The sequence below is a fragment of the Spea bombifrons genome, chromosome 6, assembly GCF_027358695.1.
Source record: "Spea bombifrons isolate aSpeBom1 chromosome 6, aSpeBom1.2.pri, whole genome shotgun sequence".
Taxonomy (NCBI): Eukaryota; Metazoa; Chordata; class Amphibia; order Anura; family Pelobatidae; genus Spea; species Spea bombifrons.
Window position 1 is genome coordinate 7,798,165 of NC_071092.1, and position 21,692 is coordinate 7,819,856.

A 21,692-nucleotide genomic window follows, 5' to 3' on the forward strand; every position below is an offset into this window, starting at 1 on the left:
TGTCTGAGTACTTTTTATATCATTTTATTAGAAATTAAAAGTACAAAAAATGTTTTCTCTCTAATGTACTATAACTTATCTAAACTTCTAACCAGTACAATCCCAGAATGGCGGCAGCAGCAACAGATTGAAAAGTGGTTCCACTTTTAACTAATGGTAGGAAGAGAAAGGTCTTCCACAGTTCCTTTGGGATGGTTAAGGCAGCAAATGTCTGTGTTTTAAAAACAAATGTCACTTCTTTTCAAAGGGGAACAAATTCTTGGCTTCGCCTTTCTTTTCTCTCTTGCTTTTCGGTTTTGCTGTTTTTGCCTCTTCAGTCTGGCGGTTTTGGGGCCAGGACACCGAGACATCCTCAGCCAGACTCTCTGTTGGAACCTCTTCTTCATCGGAAGAAAATCCTCCATCCGCTGCAGTTGCGCAAGGGTGGTCTGTCTCCTGCCGAAAACAGAAGCATTTAACGCAAAATGTAAGGCCTACCCTGCCGTCCAAGGTGATTGTTTAACCAACACCTAAGACGTTTCTTTACATCCTACAGCCACAGAGTTAAACTGGGCATTAACATCTATTTATTGTTGTGGTGTCTAGAACAGCAGTGACGTATACTGACACACACCTGGTGTACAAACAAAACTCACTGCTTTAAGAGGTGGTTGTAGGTACGGCAGGGCTAGGTTACATTGATCTTTAATCAGATCTATCACATTATCACATAAGGCGTGCTTCATTAGTTTTAACCTGTAGGTCTTATACATATACCAATGACATACATGTAGAAACTGGAAAATTCAACATGCGTTATTAACATGAGACACCCTCAGTCGCACCCTCAGTCTCACCTTCTTCCCATAACGTGCTTTGAGACGCTCTCTGATGAGAAGCCCCTTTATCAGCAGCTTCCAGTTACCCATGGCACGTTTTTCCCTCTTCTACAAAACAGAAGTTACAAAATAAACTGAAAGAATGGAGCGGAACCTTAGCAGATTTGAAAGGTCTATATAAAATATTCTCATCACAACGTTGGCAATTAAATTTACTCTACTGGACCGGTATAAATTAAATTAGGCTTCATCCCCCCCCCCCAGATCACTTCAGAGAAAGAAATTAACTTTGGACTCTCCCATGCTGCAGCTTGTACAACGTTTTAATAATAGGGTTATATTAAAGTTCTATTACATATCGGCCCATCCTTACACAGGCTACCTGAGCCAAATCAATAACTATGAGAGAGAGAACTTAATGGAGACAGATAATCATACAGATCCTGGGAACCAGATGTTAAGGTTAAGATTAGATAGGCTTATTTAATGTATAGAAATATAGGACTTGGAAAAAGAGACCATTTTAGTGTCACCAACCTCTTTCTGCTTCCTCTCCATCTCTGCCTGATCGTTGTCCCAGGCAGCCAGAAGGATGTCCTTATGCTCCTCACAGACTATATATCCATCAGTTCTGTAAAGAGGACAGACTAGTATTATATTTTGGGAACATCACAAAATATTTGTAAAAAACAAACAAACAATTATTAATTATTAATATGGAAGGGTCCTTTTCCCAAAAAAATATACAAGAGAAGCAAACCCCCAATGTTACGGCAAAGGTTCTGTAGACTTACACAGGATGTGAGAAGCCGCAGTGAAAGTCAAAGCCGGTTATTGCTGGGACACAATCTATGTTCAGCTTCCTAGCCACACGGTGGAGGTTTGGTACACGCAGGTGGGCACAGCCAATAGGCAACATGCTGGGTTTAAAGAGATACACGTTTCCGAACTCATTACGTGGAACCTGCGGATCAAAGAGGAGTACAGAATGACAATGTTACGATAGACGTTGTAGGTGATCCAATCATAATTTGCAAACATACATTTTTCCCCATTAATATGAGAGCGACCACCTTGCTCTTGTATTATGCTTTAAATTGCTGCGGGTGTTGCTTTGGGCCTCGAGGGCCAGAGCCAAGCTGGATTTTCTGGATACCCCATGATAACCACGGGCTTTCAATCAAAATGGTTTGAACTGATTAAATTACTTGTGTTTTAGAGAGTTTTACCTTCCCATCTACAGAAACCGGAGGCTGGTAATCTTCTGTCTGCCAAAGTCCAAACAAAGCAAGGTCCGGGTTATCCCTTTTCTCAGGATCAGCCAGACGGGCTTTCCTTGCACGGTTTGACTGTCCTTTCACCATCTTTGAAAACAAGCGGTTGCAAGGTCACATCACTTATTACATCCGTCAATTTACTATCTGAATCTGGTTTACAGCAAACAAACACACTATATAACCACATGCAATAAAAGTATCCTAGAATCAGGTTACAGTTGAAACAAATGATTTTCAGAGTCTAAGATACATTAGAACATTTAGTAAGCTATGACAGTGCTGATATGACTGATTTCCTATCATTTTAATCAATGTTAATTTAGATGCTGGACACAGCGACAGTCGCATAATTAGCTACTAATTACTTATAGGCGCATCTCCATATTGTTTTATGTTAAGCTTTTATTATGTATGGGATCTAGCACATGCCCTAGAGAACATAACAACAGTAGTTGGAGCAGCCACCTTCCTGCACTGCTTTGTTTAACTTGTGAAAATGGAAAGGGACAGAAGGCTTCTCTTTACAGGATTTGTGCTATTTTATGCTCCATACCCCAGCAGATGTAAATAATGTCAAAATGGGGACATTTGTGGGCAAATAAGAGCAGTATATGTGACAGTTTATTTGGCATGTAAGGAGTTATCGTCCATCCACCTACACTGGCGTGCGGGAGGCGTGGAGCGCATGTACTACCTTGTATGGAACCTCCCCGAGCCTCACAACACGGGCTTCTTTCAACCAAGTGTCTCTTGAGTGCAGAATGTGAACGCAGGACCTGCAGAGCAAAGGGCGTTCCAAACAGTGCCAGGTTTAATATAACACGATTTTGGCACCAATCACATATCCATTTCAAGTTCCAAAGGTCTATTTACTAATGTTTTAAAAGTACTAACGATCACAAAGGCTCCCAGGCGTCATTCAGACCTCTGTTGGTCACGATCTAGGGTTAGACCCTTAGTACAGCATACAGCATAGGTATTATAACCTAAGTACAAACAATAAAATCATTTTGAAACTAAATAGTGAGCATTGTGCCTATTTACCCTGGAAACATTCCCACACAGGTAGGAGTGAACTGCATATTTTAATTTGCAAGCTGACACCATGCACCATGCAGGAATAACTGGCCTAAGGTCTTTAGGCTTTGAAGTGTGATAATACTCCAGATCCTGACCCACTGGAAGTTGTTTCACGGTTAGCAGGACCCTAACACAGTACCCGAAGCAGTGCCGATTCACTGCGGTGTTACCTGGAGTACACAGCTTCCCCTCTGCAGTAGCCCAGGATGGCTGATGTCTCTGGGTAGATGGCCTCGTACTTCAGTAGGTGCCTCTTCAAGGCATACAAAGGGTGATTTTTGAATTCTGTGATGGATGTCGGCAGCGGCTTGTCCAGCATTTTAGCCTCAAACTTAATATAATCAGGAACACAAAATATAAATTAGGAACAATTTGCATTCCTAAAGCTGCTTGGGGCACAAACACAATTTTTAAGTTTTTTTTTTTTATAGACAGGGAAAAGCTAAAGAATTTCACACAAATATAGAAAAAAACATTGCAAACGTCAAACGTGGAGGATAAAGGGAAGATGTGGAAAGGACATGTCGCGTTTATACCTCTGCATCCTCTCTGTCTTGTTGCTCGGTGTTGGGGTTGCTGTAGGGTCTCAACGTTTCCTCCCACCAGTCTTCATCAACGCGACGTTTCCTGGTGCTTGTCATCCACTCAGGATCGTACCTCCTTGTTACATCCTTCACATAACCAGCATTATCGATCCCAACCACATACGTCACTGGTTTTGAGGCAGTCTTGAAGCACAACTGAGGTTTCCCCACCGTCCCATGTACACAATCCACACTCACCCACTTTTCCTCGCTCACCAAATACACCTCTGCCCACTGGTCCGAGCCATTGCTTACTTGGACTATTTCCTCTTCCTCGTCATCTGTAGATATAATTTTGCCTCTCCTGTTGGGCTGAGTGCTGTTATTTTTAGGGGAGCCTTTTGATTTTGTTCGCCCAGGGGTTGCAGGACTTCTTTTTGAGGACTGAGCACCTTTTTCTGGCTTTTCGTTTATCAGTCCTGAGACCTTTTTCACCTTTCGCTCAAATGATGAGTCCTCCCAGTCTGAGAAATCACTGTCATCATCGTCAGAGCAAGAAAAGTCAGAATCACTACTCCCGGGGCCACTTTTGCTCTCTTCCTTGTAGGTCACTTTGGAAGCTGCCTTCCTCCTGAGTAGTTTTTTCGGGGTTTTCCCTGTCTTGGTCTCCTCATCGTTCTCAACCTTCACTGCTTTCTTGCCCTTCTTTCCAAGGGCTCTTTTCCTAGACCCACTGCTGTCTGTGAGTTTCTGCTTCTCTTCCTCGCCACTTTCTCCTGATAAAGTCACCTCTTGTTTCACATTTTTCTCTCTTTTTTGTTTGGGGTTCTTTTTATTCCCCTTTGGAGATGGATTGCTCTTTTTGGAGACCCTACTGGAAGACTTGTTAGTGCTTTTGCTCTGAAAAGGAAAAGGAAAAATGTATTCACCAGTAAAAGAAATTTATAGCTGATAATGAAAACCAGGAACCTAGGTTGCCTCACTAGCATCCCAATTTCTAACATAGCAACACTACAAGAAAATATGCAAACTATTTCCATGTTAACATGCTTAGCACAGTTATGCAGTACACACAAGTCTGTAAATATAATCTAGTATTCTTTGGATATAATAGAATAGCGATATGGTCCTCACCTTGGCTGGTGGATCCTTTAAGGGGATGGGCTGTAGGGAGAGAACCAGTCGGCTCAGAAGCTGCAAAGCTCTTAGGATGATGAGAAAAATCTGAAGGGAAAAAAAATAAAACAGTGTAAGCAAAACATTTATTAGGACGGACAGCAAGATATTGATGCATCCCACTAGCATGACCAATGAAGATTTTCTTACATGAACCATCTCCACTTCATCTCTTACGCCATAGACTCCAAATCTGCGTTCCAATGTGGTCGACAGGGAGCCTCCATCATCCGCAGACATCTCTGGGTTTAAGGTGAAAGTTTCAGTAAACCTAAGAAAAAAAGAAATATCCCAGCAAAATCTTAAAACATATGTGTTTTACCAGTTCCATTATATACATTATATACACCTAAACCTCGCTGAGATATCGAGCAGAACCTCAAACAACCAGTTCATGTACGAAAATCTGCAAATGTTCTGCTCCACAGCTATAGTTGCAAAAGTTGGCATTAACACAAATAAAGCTATTTGTTCTAATATTCTCTGTATCAAGATGGCACTGTGAAAGGACCTACCACTTTATTAGATTTGTCAAATAAGTCAGATCCACACGGACATTATTGGTAAACCTAACTGGCACAACAGACAAGGCCACAGCCTGGAGATCAGGGAGGTTACACGTCTCACTGCGATAGAACCCATTGCCCAGCAAGCAAAGTAAATGGACCTTTGGAAAAAGGAAGACACATATATATTTAGAAATATGATCAGCTGTTATGACAAATAAAAGCTCTTCAGGCCCATAAGCTTGTATCAGTAAATTTTCTGTACATAAGTTCATAATGAAGTTTTAGAAGCTGCCATTGGTGAAAATGGCAAGACCTTTCAAAGATGATCTGGTCAAATTCTCAACATAGCAGCAAGTAAATATGTACAGGAACATCTCGGTCGAGTCTCAAGAAAAGAAACTGAGCACCGGAAGCTCGGTGTCTGCAAATCAGTATCTCATTACATTAAACATTTCATAAAAGTAAAACAATCGGTTCTTCAAAACCACTTTCTAAATTCTCAATGATCTTTACAGAAAATCTTAAAACAAAATATCCACATTTTAAGTGGGGTTATCCTTTTTTTGAGACAATTAACACCAATAGTATCTTGAATAGTATCCCGAGTCTTGAGAAAGGCCTTGCAAAGATCAAACAGTGTCTTCTTTGGAATAATAGCGCTGAACACATCAAATCTTGATGCTGTGCTGAAATTATAAGAACATAAAAATACTCCAAGTCCATTCGCAAGACCATGGAGGTTCTTTTCAAGATGTTTACATTGAAAGAATGGATCTCTGTGATTTATGAACCTTGTGTGTATCTTCCCGAAGCTCCTTACTGAACTTGTTCATCATCCTACGAAGGTACGCTGCAAACTCTGCCTTCTTTTTCTCTCTGTAAACATAAAGAATTACAGCTCCTTCTGTCCACTACCAGTAGCAGCCTTCAGACTTGCATACATAGCATATTATCTGATCATATAATACATTTTACAAAAACACAATGTTCTCTACAGCAACTTCTAACCCTTGACAAACCACAGTTTCAATAACTAGTTCATCAAATGCTTGAAGTGTACAATGAAAAGGACAGTTCATCAACAACATTAGACCCACAACAAGTGTGGTACTAAATGCCGACAAATTAAATTCACCTCCTTTGTCTTTTCCTGGCTGCCTCGGCTGTTTCAATTTCAATCTCTACAGGCTGGGTGGGAAGAGTAGGTTCCAAGGATGTTGTGGCTTGGGCATCATCCAATACAGGCCCGTTGAGTTCTACAAAGAGATAAATCACAATGAGAAAGAACAAAAAAAGAACCAGAGGTTCTAGAAATCCAGTGTACCAAAAAAAAATAAAAAAAAGACATCAGCAACTTTGAGTACCAGATCACAAAGAGCTTATTCCTTACTAAATACAATGCTGTTAAAAATTCACTTTAAACATATAAATAGCTCAGTGACATAATCCAAAAGCGTTCCTCTTCTAAAAACATAAAACATGTTAAACGCCATAGAAACACAAGCGGTAAGAAATACCTTCTACGTCTTCCCACTCATCCTCGCTGTCGTCTCCATCCTCCGAGGCGCTCTCTTCTTTAGCAGTTGCATTTGGAACATCTTTCTCTTCCAACTTGAGTAGGTCCCTGGGTGGGGGTAGTGTTAAAAAAAACAGACATAAAGACCCCATCACAGGCAACTGGCACTTCAGTTCAGCTACCACCACAACAAAACCAGGTCTGCTCAATCTATAAGCCATGTTCTTATACAAGCTTGTTTTGGTTAAGCATGCGGTTCCACTTAGGTAAAGCATTAGCACACTCTCTGGTATGTTAAGCAAATAAATCTTAGTAGAGCTGTAAGTTTATTCTTTCCTCTAAAGCCTTAATCACATGAAAGTTGCAACAAAGTTGCTATAAAGCTTCTCAGTTTCTATGGCAACAACCATAGAAAAATCACAGCATCCCCAGCGATAAATACGAATGATTCAAAATGTACTTGATTTAAGAATTATTTCTTAAAAGGTTTTAAACACTGAGAAGGACAAAGAATGATGTAACTGATTCTGTGGTTACTTCCTAAATGTTAAAGCCTAAATGGCTCACCTTATTTCTTGATCAGTGTCCTCTTGCTTCAGTTCTTTGTCTGCTGATTTTTTTTGTCGGAGGATCTTTTTCCCTGGGCGTGCTGCGAACGACGGCTCGCCAGAAGCTGTAGGTTTACTCTTTTTAGTTGGAACCCTACCATCTTCGAACACAGCTTCCTTACTATCTGGGGGTTCAAAAGGAATGTTCAAGTATTTACATTAAATGAAATTCCTCATCGATGTGTAAAAACACAGAGAACATGACATCACAACATCAGCTTAACATATCTCCTGCATGGCATAAAGCTGGGGGGAGGTAATGCGTGTGGGGGGGGGGTTGGTGCAAAGCCACCCCCACGAAAATGGGGACCATGTACCTATCATATGCATTAACAAGACTATGATGGCTGGAGTGTCCCTTTAATGACAGGCATAAGCTTTGGAGGACTGGATCCTCCACACCTTTTCTTTCAGTATATCATCCTTGTACAACACTCGGGTATTTGTCAGCGCCATATAAAAGAAATATAATAATAGGTGTAATAACTGGATACATGTTGCAAAAGAGGAAAGTGATGCAGGGCTGCTGGTGCAAAACAGAATGGTGCCGACATACAGGCTTATTGCATTGTCTTTTTACAACACATATTCTTTTGCACTTTTCAGTGTAAATAAAGCAAAGCTTAACATTAGCATGACGAATTTCTGCAGGCTGTTACGTCACACTCACCCTCCTGCTCTGCAGCATTGGCCTGACTAACTTTTCTCCTCTTGACAGGCTGCTTCCTGGGCTTTTTGCACCCTGTCTTGATATCCACTGATCCCCTGCGCTTGCCCATCTCTGCTTCTGTACCGCTTCACATGCTTCAAGTTGCATAACATACAGGAAGTGATCAAACATCAACAGCACAACGTCATCTCCGGTTTTAGCATCGGCTGTCAAAAAGAAAGAAGCAGCGCCTTGTCGAGATGGCTCCGCCCCATAAGTCTGATTGGCCGACCCGCTGTCTCTTCTTTCCACCGCGAGACTCGCTGGCACAGCTTAGCTATCGACTTCCGGTGCGCGGGGTTTTCAACATGGCGGACGACGGTGAGCAGGTCAGTGTGAGAGTTGCCGATCATTCTAGATTTGCCCCTTTTATTGGGTTATTTAACGATCTTTATTTGCTTGGATGGAACCTACTCAATCTTGTAAGATGCCGACCCATTGAATGTATTGTGCATTTGTATTGTTAACCCGATATCTGCCGAAGACCCTCGCTGGCCCTATGGAGCGCAGCCATTGATTAGCTTGCAGCAGATCAGTTGGTGGTCTCTCTAAGCCCACCATGTTAATAACAAACATTAAGCTGGCTAATGTTCTGCTAAAGCGGCTAGCTGTCCAGGAGCTGTTGGTTTACACTTCCATGATCCCTATGCGCCTTCTGTTTGGTTTTAGGCTGGCGGCTGGTCATGGGAGTAGTACTAGATCTTAGTTCATTTATTTCAATCCCCTAACGTGTTCAGGACAGCACTCACAGCAGAAGCTGTCAAAAAAAAGTGCTACTAGTGCTTTCCGGCCACAGATTGGCTATTCCAAGCAGCCAATCAGTGGCATGAAATGCTGGATCACAGAGATGGCATTCCTCTGCAACATCTCCTAAGGGTACGGGATTTTTTTTTCTACAGGTGTAAGATGCGCACATTACTTGCACAGTGCCGTCCTTTGGCTCTGGATTGTTTTTTTGGAGCGTGAGTCGGTTCCCCAGAAAAGAAAACTTGCAGCGTTATTGCTAGACAGAAATGATGGCGTCTGATCGCTTGGGCTGCTAATATTTATGAAGCTCATATTTATACAAATGTATTATACATATCTGGATCAAGAGCAGGAAGGTTGGGTGGAAGGGTGGGAATCTGATGGTCTTTTTTTCAACCATAGTAAATATGTTAGAACCAATCTTTTACACTGCCATATTATCTAATGGGGTGACAAGGCTGATTGTCAGTCATAAAATGTACAGTGGGATAATCTGCGGAGGAATTCCATTGGCCGTTTTCGTAACCGCGTTATTTAAAAACACTTGTTGATAGTGAGCATGCTCTCGGTTGAGGTCCAGAGCCGAGTCCTGGTTAATGTCGGTTGGGATTTAAGTCTACTACTCGCGTAGCAATTCAGTTGTGCCCTCTGATCGAAGTGGGTATGAAGGACCCTTGAGATGCCCCTCCATTTCTGTCCAGATACGGTAAGCAGCCATCCATTTACTCACAAACAAGATGTTTATTATTTTCTCATTTTAGCAACCACCTACAAACACTGTGGAGGAGCCTCTTGATCTCATAAGACTGAGTTTAGATGAACGGATTTATGTAAAGATGAGAAATGACCGAGAACTTCGTGGACGGTTGCATGTAAGTCGCTTACAGGAAAAACGTATTTTGTGCTGTATTTGAAGTCATTGAAAGCACATGTTTAACAGTTTGTCCATGCCAATATAGGCGTACGATCAGCACTTGAACATGATACTGGGAGACGTTGAGGAAACGGTGACAACAATAGAGATAGACGAAGAAACCTATGAAGAGATCTACAAGGTAATAGACAATGTAGCAAAACATCAAAGAGTAAAGAGTCTTCCAACACACATACAAATCTAACAATCTCTGAAAGCAGGAATAGCCAGCAGGTAGCTATTCAGGTGTAAGTTACTCCTCTAACTAGTCTGTTGGGTGTTTTTAGATTCAAAAGTACCTTAATTCAGCCATCTTTTAATGGGTTTTCTTTCCATTGCAATTATGTTCTGGAATTCAACTGCTTTCATAGTTTCCCCTGGACCGGTCTGATGCACTGGTTCGCCTTGGTTAAAAAAAAAACAAAAAACACATATTTATGAGTGCCCAGAATGCAAGAAATTATGAAATAATATGAAGAAATGCCTGGTAAAGTTTGGAAACAGTAAGCCTTCTCCTGATATGTATCAGTAACTAAGTGGGATAAGACATGGAATTTAAAAGTTTCTGCAGCAGACTTTCACAAGAGTATGTATGCCTGCTGGGTCTTGGAGGTTAGCAACCTCCAGAATGTGGAACAGAGGCAGGCAGTAGCCTTTCTTGTTGAGAGGCTCAAATCTTCCTTGGCAGAATAACTTTCTGGTGGAGGGGGGTGGAAGGCCCTGTTCCTGCTCGCGCCACTTCAACCAGAGTCTGATATATGGCTGGAGTTCCCTTTGGCTCACTTTATGGCTGATGCTTGGAATATGTATACACAATGTTGTATTATGTTTTTCTTGCTTATTTTTCAGTCCACCAAGAGGAACATACCCATGCTTTTTGTCAGAGGGGATGGCGTTGTTCTTGTAGCACCACCTTTACGAGTTGGTTGATGCCCTGGTAACTAATGCAGGAACTGGATCAACAAGCCTTCGATCAAGAACACCTCCCAGCTCCTTGAACTAAAGTCTAAATTTGGATCGTCCCTTTTTTTTTTTTTCTTTTTTTTTTTTATGGCAAAACATGCCAATGCATTTGTTTTTATTGTGATTTATACTTTGTTAATCTTTTGTGAAAAAAACATTGTTTTTCAGTAGACAGGATAGTCCAAAAGAATGATACAGGTTTTACTGTATACGTCTTATTTACAATTTACCATTAAAATAAAAAAGCATTGGTGCTGATTTCTTAATGTTTGTTTTCTTTTTCTTTCTTTCTTCTAGTAAGTTATTTGGTTTCCACTGATCTAGCCTTATCTGCTACAATAATCAGAGGGGTACATATCCTTCTAATAACCAGATAGGGTAGCGACCTCTAATTGGTAAGGATATATTGTATAGACACATAGCCAATGTTGAACAAAAACATAACATCGGTACGAAATCAACCTATGGAACATACGTCTAGTAACAGTAACCACTGAAATAACCAGTGTTTTTATCTCAACGTCGCATATCTTAAGCAGTAAAAATATATAACTAGCCAAATGTTGGGGAAAAAAGCAGCACCTGATGTGCTATTAGTAAACCTTGTGCCTCCAGTACCCTTTTTTCTCTACACTGGTGTTTGACATTTTGTGAGGCATTTATTCAATTGTCCATATTTTATTCAGCGATAAATTATCACATCCATTAGCAAATCTGTTCCTTAAAAGATCTAACGTTGGGTAAATACAACCTCAGATAAACAACAAATGACCTATTACACCATGTCAAGATTTATTCAACGAAAATAAAGCCAAAATGGAGAAGCCATGTGCGGGGGAAAAAGCTTGTAGAACCAACTTTAGCAGCAATAACTTGGAAGTAATTGTTTTTGTGTATGCTTTATCAGTTTAACATTGCTGAGGAGGGATTTTGGCCCAGTCTTCTTTACAACGTTGCTTCAGTTCATTGAGGTTTGCAGGCATTTGTTCGCTTAAGGTTCTGTATGGTTTATCAGTCTCGCATTGGTAAACATGCGTGGGATTGGCGTATGGTTCCTGAATCTAAGACAAGACCAAAGACTAGTTAAAAATGGGGAGACTAGATAGATGAGCCAAATGGGTTTTGTCTGCCATCAAATTTTGTTTTAGTGTTTTTATCGTGTAGATGTGATTGTCCCCTTTGGCCAGTAGTAGGTGCTCTCTGAATCTCGATTACAGAGGTACACTTACAGGAGGGAGGAAGTCTCATGATGCATTAGATTCTTGGCAGTGCACACCTGAAATCTTACATTTACCTGCCTTTTCTGTTAAAACAACTTTTTTTATGTCTAGATCACATACACTTGGCATGATTTGGGGCTAATATATAATCTGTGTGTCCTATAACCCATCTCTACTGTTCTCATTTATGTGTAAATCATATGCTACCCCATTTATAGTAAGCTTTAAAAGCTTTATGATATGTGTTAAAGTATTTACTGTAAATGTACGTGAGATTCCCGTACGTGAATGGCAACCAACCTGCTGCCTATACGCGTGCCACCTGCCTTTCAAGATAATTGCAATAACAATAGGCGGATGCCCGATTTTTCCACAGCCTGCTAAGATTACGAATACCTGATTCATGTCCGCATTTTGCGAGGAACCGATTTTCAATGACGTTGTAACCACAACTGAGAAGTAGTCTATATGAATATGTTGATAGCTGAACATCTCTGTTCCTAGACAGTATTATTATATCACATATAATAATATTTTTGTTTATTTTAAGTTTTTAAACAATAATAATAACACTACTACTACTAATAATAATAAGAATAATAAGAAGAAGAACGCATCATCAGGGGTGTAAACATAAGAAGGCAAATAAGGTCCTACACTGGAGTAGGTTGGGATTAAAATATTTCTGCTGTATTAGCTCTTGGTTCTCAATGATCACATCAGAAATGTTTCAGCTTCAAGAACGTGTTAGATGGTTTACACATTAACTTCAAGTTGGCTTATATGTGTGACAACGGATGATCAAACCAGATTACCCAATCCAATCTCCTATACGCCTATCCATCCTTCTTATAAATGCTACCCGAACCAATCAATATCAAACAGCAATGTGGGGGAGATATCTTCATAAGTAGAGATAATCATACAGAGAACATGATGTTTAGATGGCTTCTCCCAGCGACAGGTTGGCCTTGGGGCCACGTAGACGATATCCACCCCAACTTCTCCAAACACTTGGCTTCACATGGTGCCCACCAGGCAAGAAGATGCCAGCCCACCAATACATAGGGTTCCCAATTCTAAAAAGCGACAGATCGGCTTTCATGTGGTGAAATGATCCATGCTATCTCACCTGAACTCACCTACATCTCATCGTTGAGAAATTAGGCCTCACCAAGAGACCCAAAAAATCCTCAGACCCAGTCTTTCTTGGGCTCTCCTAGGATTATTATTATTATATGTTGTAAACTTGGATTCCTCTTGATTTCTTTATTATCTGTACAGTTCCTTTCACTGAGTAGATTAGTTCAGTCAATGATTAACTAACTCTAAATATCACCCTTTGCCCTGATAACACGGACATCAAAATATTTACTCTCGCAATTGTTTTCCCTGACATTTGCAAAGCCTAACCACGACTTTCAAAAATTAAATGCATTCCGGGTAACCGATTAAAGAAAGCAGATCTCCGCCGTCACCTTTAATAGTTAAACCACGATATGGAATTCAGAATCTGGGTTAATGTACGGTATTTTTCTATTACTGAAATGTGTGAAGCGGAAAATTCCATATTCTGAAACATTAAAAAAATGCTGACGTTTAATAAACAATAACTTTTATTTTGAAGTGTAATCAGAGAAACTTAGCAATATAGGCTTTTAAGGATAAAAAAAAGGGATTCTTGTGTAAAGTTTGGAAAGTGGTCCTATCACCATAGCAACCAATAGACTGTTCCTTCTGATTGGTTCTGTTGGTTGCTATGGTAATAAAAACCCTTTGAAGTACTACATAAAGCTGCAATTATTATTTTTGAAAGAGGCGGATTTGATGTTAAAGCGAAATTGTCACCAACTATAGCTTGTGATGTTTTATAATTTTTGGGAGATATTTATTTGAAAAATACGGGACTATTTTATCACAAGGAAATTAACATTTGTTTAAAAACAGTCATTATGATGACAGTCGTATGTCTTTACATTAACAAAACCCACTGTAAATAGGCATTTATTAAGTATTGGTAAAAAGTGATGAAAAAGAATAACAAGATATAGTAGGTATTGCTGAATATGATAACCATTATTATAGTTTTATATTTGTATATGTTTAAATCTACTCAATCAATGGGTTAATGGAGCTGTTCAAACAATCTGCTGAATTTAACACTTTAGTAGCTAAATCAGTAGAATTCTACTGCTGAAGGTTTAAACCCAAAATAATTCTATAAAATCTAAATAATAATTAATACATAAATAATTATTCACTCATGTAAAAAGTTGCCTTATTTAAATTTTTTTCCTGGGTACACTTGTCATGAGAATCATAAGAAAGCACTTATAGGTTGATTGAAAATTATGTTTAAAAGCATTTGTGTTGTTTTAATGCGATAAAACCTTTAGAGGAAGGATAAAGTACAAGGAAAGAAAAGGTAAAGATCGACAAAGGGTTATTTGCTTAGCTGCTTGAGAGTGCGATAAATGTTTTATCTAAGCGGAACAGCACCTCTAAGCAGTATCAAATTAAAACTAAGTTTTCAAAAATATTGTGCTTTATTATATTATATATTATTGTTATTATTATTTTTAAACCAGTTGTAGTTTTTGCAGAATATACTTTTTTCAGGCAGCTGCATATTAGCCATTTGTTCTCGCCCTGTTATTTTACCCCAATCCACTGCCTGTGCGATGACTTGGTCTAAATCACTCGGTACACTCTGACTAATGAAGGACTATGAAGGAACGGACTTCATTAGCATTGCCGTAAAGAATCAGCTCAGTGTGGTGTCTGAGCAGGGAAACTCAAAAAAAAAAAAAAAAAAAAGTTTATTATTAAATTAAGGAAATTATTGGGGCTTCTGGTGCATCTGCTAGGAAGTTTAATACTTATTCAATCCAGTGAATATATCCCAAATAAAGCAAATATATAATAAAAAAGAGGGTGCAAACATATATAAAAAGCCGCACACCACACGTCAGCAATTGATAACATTTGCGCATTTGTGAATTCCAGTACGTTTACCCCAAATCAAACGATAAAATGTATAATTCCGTTTATATATATATTCTGTATATATATATATATATATATATATATATATATATATATATATTTGAGTTCCTATCCAATAAACCTTTTGCGTTGTACATCTGGCAGGCTGGCACACTGTGTCCTTGGGTTGGTTATCCGTAACACCTAAAGACAGGTATGATTCGCCTTTCGCGGTTAGGACTAATCATTTAATTCGTATTTATGATGGATTTGCCAGCCTAAGCCTTGCCCCAATAGATGAACAGGGTCATGTGATCATAACAGATTTCCACTCACCTTCTTAACGCCCTTAGTGTCGTGATCAGGAATCTCATTCACGGCGCTTATACCATCCGGTAACCTGTATAGCTAACATATCTCGTCCCTTTAAATGAATAGGAACCCAATGGCTGCTGCTGTATATGAATGCATTCATTCACTAGGCTTTGGAAGCATTGCCTATGTTATCCTGAAGTTAATAATTAAAAGTGTTAAAAGGATGGAAGAAGAGAGCAAAACTATTATGTTTTTAATCCTAAAAGGGGTTACTAACTCAAACAGAATGCAGAAAACGAGTGCCCCAACTCCTTAAACTGTCAACTACCCTTTTATCCTAAAATCAGATTAGACTGAATATTTAAAGTGACACTCCGGGCATCATACACTTTAATCCATATGATAGCTGCGTGGTCCCTTTAAATTATATAATTTACCTACCATGATTAATGCTACTATAAAAAACCCCACCATACATTTAATGTTATTGAATATAACTTTAAATAATACATGCCTTACATAGAAGTCTAGAAACAAAATACCAAAATTCCCAATTTTCCCAACTCATCTAATCAATTCATGAGCATAAACCCCAGTGCTGTATAAAGTAATATAGCTTAAAATCCATTAAATTAAAATTCCATTTATTCCAATACCTCCCATTAGCTCCAGACCTGGCGGCCACCATTGTTGTCGGTCGTGTGATATTTTGGGTGACGTTCCCTGCTCTGACACCACACTGAGCTGATGCTTTATGGCAATGCTAATGAAGTCTGTTCCTCCACAGACTTTCATTAGTCAGCGTGTCTGGTTGGGCGATTAAGACCGAGCCATTCTATTATTTACTACAGGCAGTACGATAGTCTGGGTGTTTGCCTAGTAGATTGGGGTAAGATAACAGAGCAAAAGAACGTTTGAGGAGAATAAAATGTTTGTTGGGATCTGCCCTTTAAAATAGGTAAATTACCTGATCCAGGAGTCAACCCCAGTCACCGCTCACTAACTCTGCCTAATCCTAATGCATTGTGTCAAGTAAGCCGCGGTCAGCTGCGCTGCCTTTCCTAATAGATCAGATTAGTGTGGTTAATTATATTTAGGACGCAAATCTCAAACTGTGAAGGGGTTTTTGTTCCTGTCTGGGAACAAATTGCTGCTTAACGCCTTGACATTTCACTGGGCGACTTACAGAACAAGAGTGCAAAACAAGTCACTTCGGTCAACCGCAAAAAATCCAATCATCTTACCTGGCGTAGGGAGCAACTTTTCAAAAGCATGACGTACGGGGTAACAGAAAGCTAATGGGTGCACGCATTGGATAGGAAATCTCTGATTTCAACTCACATCATGCTTAGCCATAGCGGTGACTGAGCGGTGGGACAGTTACAGCCCAAATCGACTGGGATACCAGGTCTTTCTAGTAGCCTCAGACGATGAAACGCATCATTATTGTTACACTTTAAACATTTGAAAATCGGAACGTTCTGTAAAGTTACAAATATTTCAAATTGTAAACCACAAATGATGTTTGGTGTCTTGTACATAATGTCCCTTTTTTGTTATTAAATAAAACCTTTTTGTCAATCAGCCAGAATTCTCTGTTGCTTGCCCACAGGTGGCGCTACCATATTATAACAGCTTCTTGGGGGTCCTTGTGGATCCCTTAGGGGATTTATGGAATTGACTAATATTTACAATATGACATCACTATTATGTAATAGGCACAGAAACAAGCAGTGAGCTCCTTAGGGTCCACATATTAAAACCCGATGAGATTAGATTTTTTATTTTTATTAATCTGCGACCTATCGATAGCTATTTATGTAATTAGTTAAATTTGGCAGGTTTTAAGATCCCGAGGATTGCAGCATCAAAATCAACGACAAAATGATTTTTACCCAACAAAAACATAATATAATATAAATAAATATATATAAATATATATACATATTATATATATATATATATATATATTTATATATATATATAATATGTATATATATTTATATATATTTATTTATATTATATATATATATATATATATATATATATATATGTATATATAGATATCTTTTTTGATAAAGATATATGCATCCATAAAAAAAGAAAGTAATTCTACCAGAACACAAACAAATGCCCTAGATAGCTGTGAATTTGTGTCTAATTAATGAGAACGGGATATGGAAGCATCTTTCTAAAGCCCTTGCATTAACCGGCTATTAACTCTGCTAATTTAGAAGACTCCGGGGAATTCTTTTGGCAGGTGTTCTATAAACTGAAGCTCACGTTACCTATTAATAGTCTCGCAACCTGACAGCTACTTATTCATTCATAACCACAATGGCAGTTGATCATCTGACATGTTTCACATTTTCTCAACAAATGGAAAGAATCCTTTGCCGATTCTATGTTAAAAGTGCTTTTCCACCCGTTCTGAATCGTTTTTTTTAGGACTTTTGAATTCCCAAACAATTCCCAGAAATAATACTCTAATCAAATGCAGTTTTGTTTCATTCATCATTTTGGCAGGAACTGCTTAATTGTCATGTGAGAGAAAGGCATGCACTGATTGGTTGCTGTCGGAGATGTATCTTGGCTGGGCGCTGCCCTAGGCCTGACCAAGGGCAACGCTCCAGCCACGGTCTTCCTCTGACCTCCAGAGTCTAGCATGCTGAGCTCTGGGTTATGAGGTCATATGCATGTCATATGCATGTAAGCCGCGGAGTAAGGTCACCACGGGGAGTGTGCCGATCAGGCACAATAATCTCTGCTGCATTTGGGTCGGTTACAAGGGAAATCTCTGATCTCCCCAACCGGTCAAAGGATAACTGGCCAAAGTGGCGCATTGGGTTTGGGGTCAGGGGGGCTACCACCCCCTGGAACTGCCCCCTGGGTCTAGACAAGAATAGGAGGAAAGGGGGGGGTATTTCCAAAAAAGTTTCCCTGTTGTATTTTTTAACCTTCACTCATAATTATTCCATACGTTCATTAGAGGTGACAAATAACTCCATGGCGTCAGATACACACACATTCAGTTCAAGGTATTGTGTGTCTCATAAAAGAAGGCCCCTATAAGGCTGGCTATTCCCAAAACATTAGCCATTTTCTACAAGGAGCCAGAGATACACGATTTAGTGGCTACCAAGCAGAGGAAAACCAGCAGTATATCACTATTTCATAAAAATATCAAAACGTATAATTTAAAACTCAATAGAAAAAGAGCTTTCAATGTTCTGCCGGAGATATTGATAAAGATGTCCCCAAAATGTATTGAAGCTCAGACATCACGCTCAAACGTCTGCCGTTATAAACATGTTTTTCAGTTGGGCCGCATTCCTTGACATTTATGTTAATGAACCGTAATAGATTTTACACGGGAACAATTAAGGGAGATTAGCCACCGAATTCTCTCGCAAATCCAACAAGATCTTACATTCTAAGAATATCAGCAGGGGAGATGTGAGAGAACAAATGCCTGGATTGCCAATTCTCCGCTGACCTAGTGTAACTCCTCTCCCCTTTGGTATCCTACAGTATTTACACACAATAAGAACTTATCAAGCAGATTAGTGTTAATTTTGAAAATGCTTTTGTACACCATGTGATATAAAAACAGAATACCATACTTGACATGTTTGGCCACAAGGCTTTTAGAGGGCTTTATTCGCTAAGGTGAGAGTTTGCATGGGAGTTGTGGTATTAACTCCTCGACTCCCCGACAACTCTGCATTTAGCAAATAGACCCCACAGACTTACATAATTGAGGCTCACATACATAGTAATCTTACATTCTTATAAAGAATACAGCCATACTGCCGAAATGACTCCATTTAGGAGGGATGATCCTTCTGTAGGATCCAAATTTCTCCACCCCCCCCACCCTGATGTTACTATAGGCAAAAAATGGAGCTACTTCAACTTCAATCATCTTTCCTCAGCTGCCCTTTTCGCTACAATGACTTATAATAATAATAATAATATAATAATAATAATAAAGTCCTGGAATTTTTTTCCACAAAAAAGGCAGGAACCCTTAGTCTATGTTTAATAATACAAATAGATCTAAGCATCTTATACCCTACACAATCTGCTGCTGTTCTATAAATGCATTTTTATGGTAATAAAGAATGAATTACTTTCTTAAAGTAATCTAATCTTGAAACTATACACACCTGCGTATTTCTGCCTGTGTTGGTATGGAAGGTTGGACGCCCTCCGCCACAAAGCCAGAGACATCTAACCTCTGTAGTCTGCTCTTCAGTATCTGGCGCCACATGTCCTTCAGAGGTGGAGCGATGGGATATGACAATGAATGGCAAAACCTCCGAAATTTTGTTAGGATTCATTAATTTGTTTGCCTGCTGCAGCTAAGTCATCTCTCCTCCATCTCAGTCACTTTCTGGGAAACAAAGATGTTACATTTGTTGGGTCAGACAGGCTTACACAAGCTATGATTAGCATCTTGGCAGTGTTCCCAGAAAACGTGGTTAAGGTTCAAAGTGGGTACCTGTTAGGCATTCATGAGTCCAATAAATCTAACAGGTGCTGCTTATTAAGTATTAGAAAATGCAACCACAGGAAACAATGAAGGCCAGGATGCAAGAGAGATCATACAACAAAACAAAAACCTATCTTCAGTGTAAAATTAAAAGTGATGGTGCGGCCCCCCAGAGCCCTGATCTCAGCATAGAGTCTGTCTTGGATTACATGAAGAGAGAGACGCATCTGAGGTGCCTAAGTCCACAGAAGAACTGCGGTTAGTTCTCCAAGAAGTTTAGAACAACCAACCTGCCGAATTCCTTAACCCCTTAACGACAATCCCCGTACATGTACGGGGTTGCCGTGCAACGGGTTAACGACAATGCCCGTACATGTACGGGCTGCCGTTAAATAGCTGCAGCGCCGCGATCGCGGCGTTTTCGCCGCGATCGGCGGCTTTGCAGCATCCACGGAAGCCTCACAAGTGAGGCTGACCGTGGATCCGGGGAGGGCAGCCCTCGGCAGCCCTCCCCGGAAGAAAAATGGCCGCCGCCGCATCGATCATCAAAGATCGCGGCGGCGCCCGGCTAAAACTGCTTAGGAAGCGATATGAATCGCTTCCTAAGCATAAACTGTGTTGCTGACATGCCTCAGTATCGAGGCATGTCAGCAACACTACCCCCCGACCCCCGATCGCCTTGTGATTGCTCCGAGGAGCAACCACAAGTGCCATCCTGTGAATGACGTTACCGTCATTCACAGGATGGCATTAACAATAGATATGAGTTCACAGAGGGTCTATCCAGACCCTCTTGAGAACTCTCGAGCTCCTCCTGCAGGTTGAATGCAGGTACTGCATCCAACCATGCAAGGTCAATGGAGCCCAGCTCACTAGTGAGAGTGACTAGTAAAAAAAAAAAAAAAAAAAAAAATTTAAAAAATGTTTCAAAAATGTTTCAAAAAAATGTCAAAAATATGGTAAAATGTAAAAATCCCCACTGTCACCAAAAAAAAAAAAGTTTTTAATAAGCAAGTCCTAAAATTTTTACAAAATATGTCCTAATATCTTTACAAAAATTCCATTATGGAAAGAGTTAAAATATTGGCATTACAAATGCCCATAGGGTGTCTAGTATTAAAAAATATATGATTTGATGGGGTAAATTGAATTGGCCGGGTTCAAAGATGTCCCAAATATGGGACATGGGGCAGATGTCTAAATGGCAAAAAAATACACACCTCACAAAGGCGGCATTTTACTTCCCAAATAACCCTACAAACCCATGCATGTGGGGTATCGCTGCGCTCAGGAGATGTTACTGAACACATATTGGGGTGTTGTGTGACACGGACATACACCAGGAGCGATACATTTATACAACATGTGTGAAAAAAATACAAAAAGAATTACTACCATAAAGTTTCACAAAGGGTAGTGGTAAAATTAGTGCATTGAAAGGGTTAAAATACCAGCATTTCAAATACCTTGGGGTGTCTAGTTTTTAAAAATATATGATTTGATGGGGTAAATTTCATTGGCCGGCTTCAAAGATACCTGAAATGGCACATGGGGGGAAGAATTACCAGATTTGGAAAAAAAGGTTTTGAAATGGCAAAACGCTACCTGTACTTATTGCCCCATAACGTGCAGAAAAAAGAAAAAAACATAAAAACATTGGGTATTTCTAAACTCAGGACAAATAGTAGAATCTATTTAGCAGGTTTTTTCATTCGTTTTTGCAGATGAGTAAAAGTTTTCTGTTTAAAAAGTGAGAAAAAGTAATTTTTTAACAAAAAATCCCCATCTTTTATCATTTTTTTTATAGTAAATTAGATGATATGATAAAATTAGTCCT

At 39.6% G+C, this 21,692-nt stretch overlaps 2 protein-coding genes across 2 annotated transcripts; one reads left to right on the top strand and one right to left on the bottom strand.

Annotated features, from left to right (window-relative positions):
* Positions 1-8: 8 nt before the first annotated feature.
* Positions 9-8,356, bottom strand: XPC (XPC complex subunit, DNA damage recognition and repair factor). Its single transcript, XM_053470360.1, has 16 exons — positions 8,179-8,356; positions 7,468-7,633; positions 6,902-7,008; positions 6,520-6,640; positions 6,176-6,260; positions 5,391-5,542; positions 5,026-5,146; positions 4,834-4,923; positions 3,712-4,599; positions 3,346-3,506; positions 2,790-2,871; positions 2,048-2,182; positions 1,613-1,782; positions 1,356-1,449; positions 837-926; positions 9-435 (listed from the first exon to the last, which is right to left on the bottom strand). The coding sequence occupies exons 1-16, from the start codon at positions 8,285-8,287 to the stop codon at positions 232-234; spliced, it is 2,775 nt and encodes a 924-aa protein (XP_053326335.1). The 5' UTR covers positions 8,288-8,356; the 3' UTR covers positions 9-231.
* A 103-nt stretch (positions 8,357-8,459) lies between these two features.
* LSM3 (LSM3 homolog, U6 small nuclear RNA and mRNA degradation associated) lies at positions 8,460-11,106 on the top strand. The gene is made up of 4 exons (XM_053470364.1): positions 8,460-8,546; positions 9,726-9,836; positions 9,924-10,019; positions 10,727-11,106. The coding sequence occupies exons 1-4, from the start codon at positions 8,526-8,528 to the stop codon at positions 10,805-10,807; spliced, it is 309 nt and encodes a 102-aa protein (XP_053326339.1). The 5' UTR covers positions 8,460-8,525; the 3' UTR covers positions 10,808-11,106.
* Positions 11,107-21,692: the final 10,586 nt, after the last annotated feature.

Bases quoted from the DNA above. Each gene is read 5' to 3' on its own strand.
- XPC (XM_053470360.1), bottom strand. From the start codon at position 8,287: ATGGGCAAGCGCAGGGGATCAGTGGATATCAAGACAGGGTGCAAAAAG. The intron at 6,261-6,519 runs GTGAATTTAATT...TTATGTTTACAG, and splicing joins GCCAGGAAAAGACAAAGGAG to AGAGAAAAAGAAGGCAGAGT. The intron at 5,543-6,175 runs GTTCATAAATCA...CTTTTTCCAAAG, and splicing joins TTCGGGAAGATACACACAAG to GTCCATTTACTTTGCTTGCT.
- LSM3 (XM_053470364.1), top strand. From the start codon at position 8,526: ATGGCGGACGACGGTGAGCAG. The intron at 8,547-9,725 runs GTCAGTGTGAGA...TTCTCATTTTAG, and splicing joins TGGCGGACGACGGTGAGCAG to CAACCACCTACAAACACTGT. The intron at 10,020-10,726 runs GTAATAGACAAT...CTTATTTTTCAG, and splicing joins CCTATGAAGAGATCTACAAG to TCCACCAAGAGGAACATACC.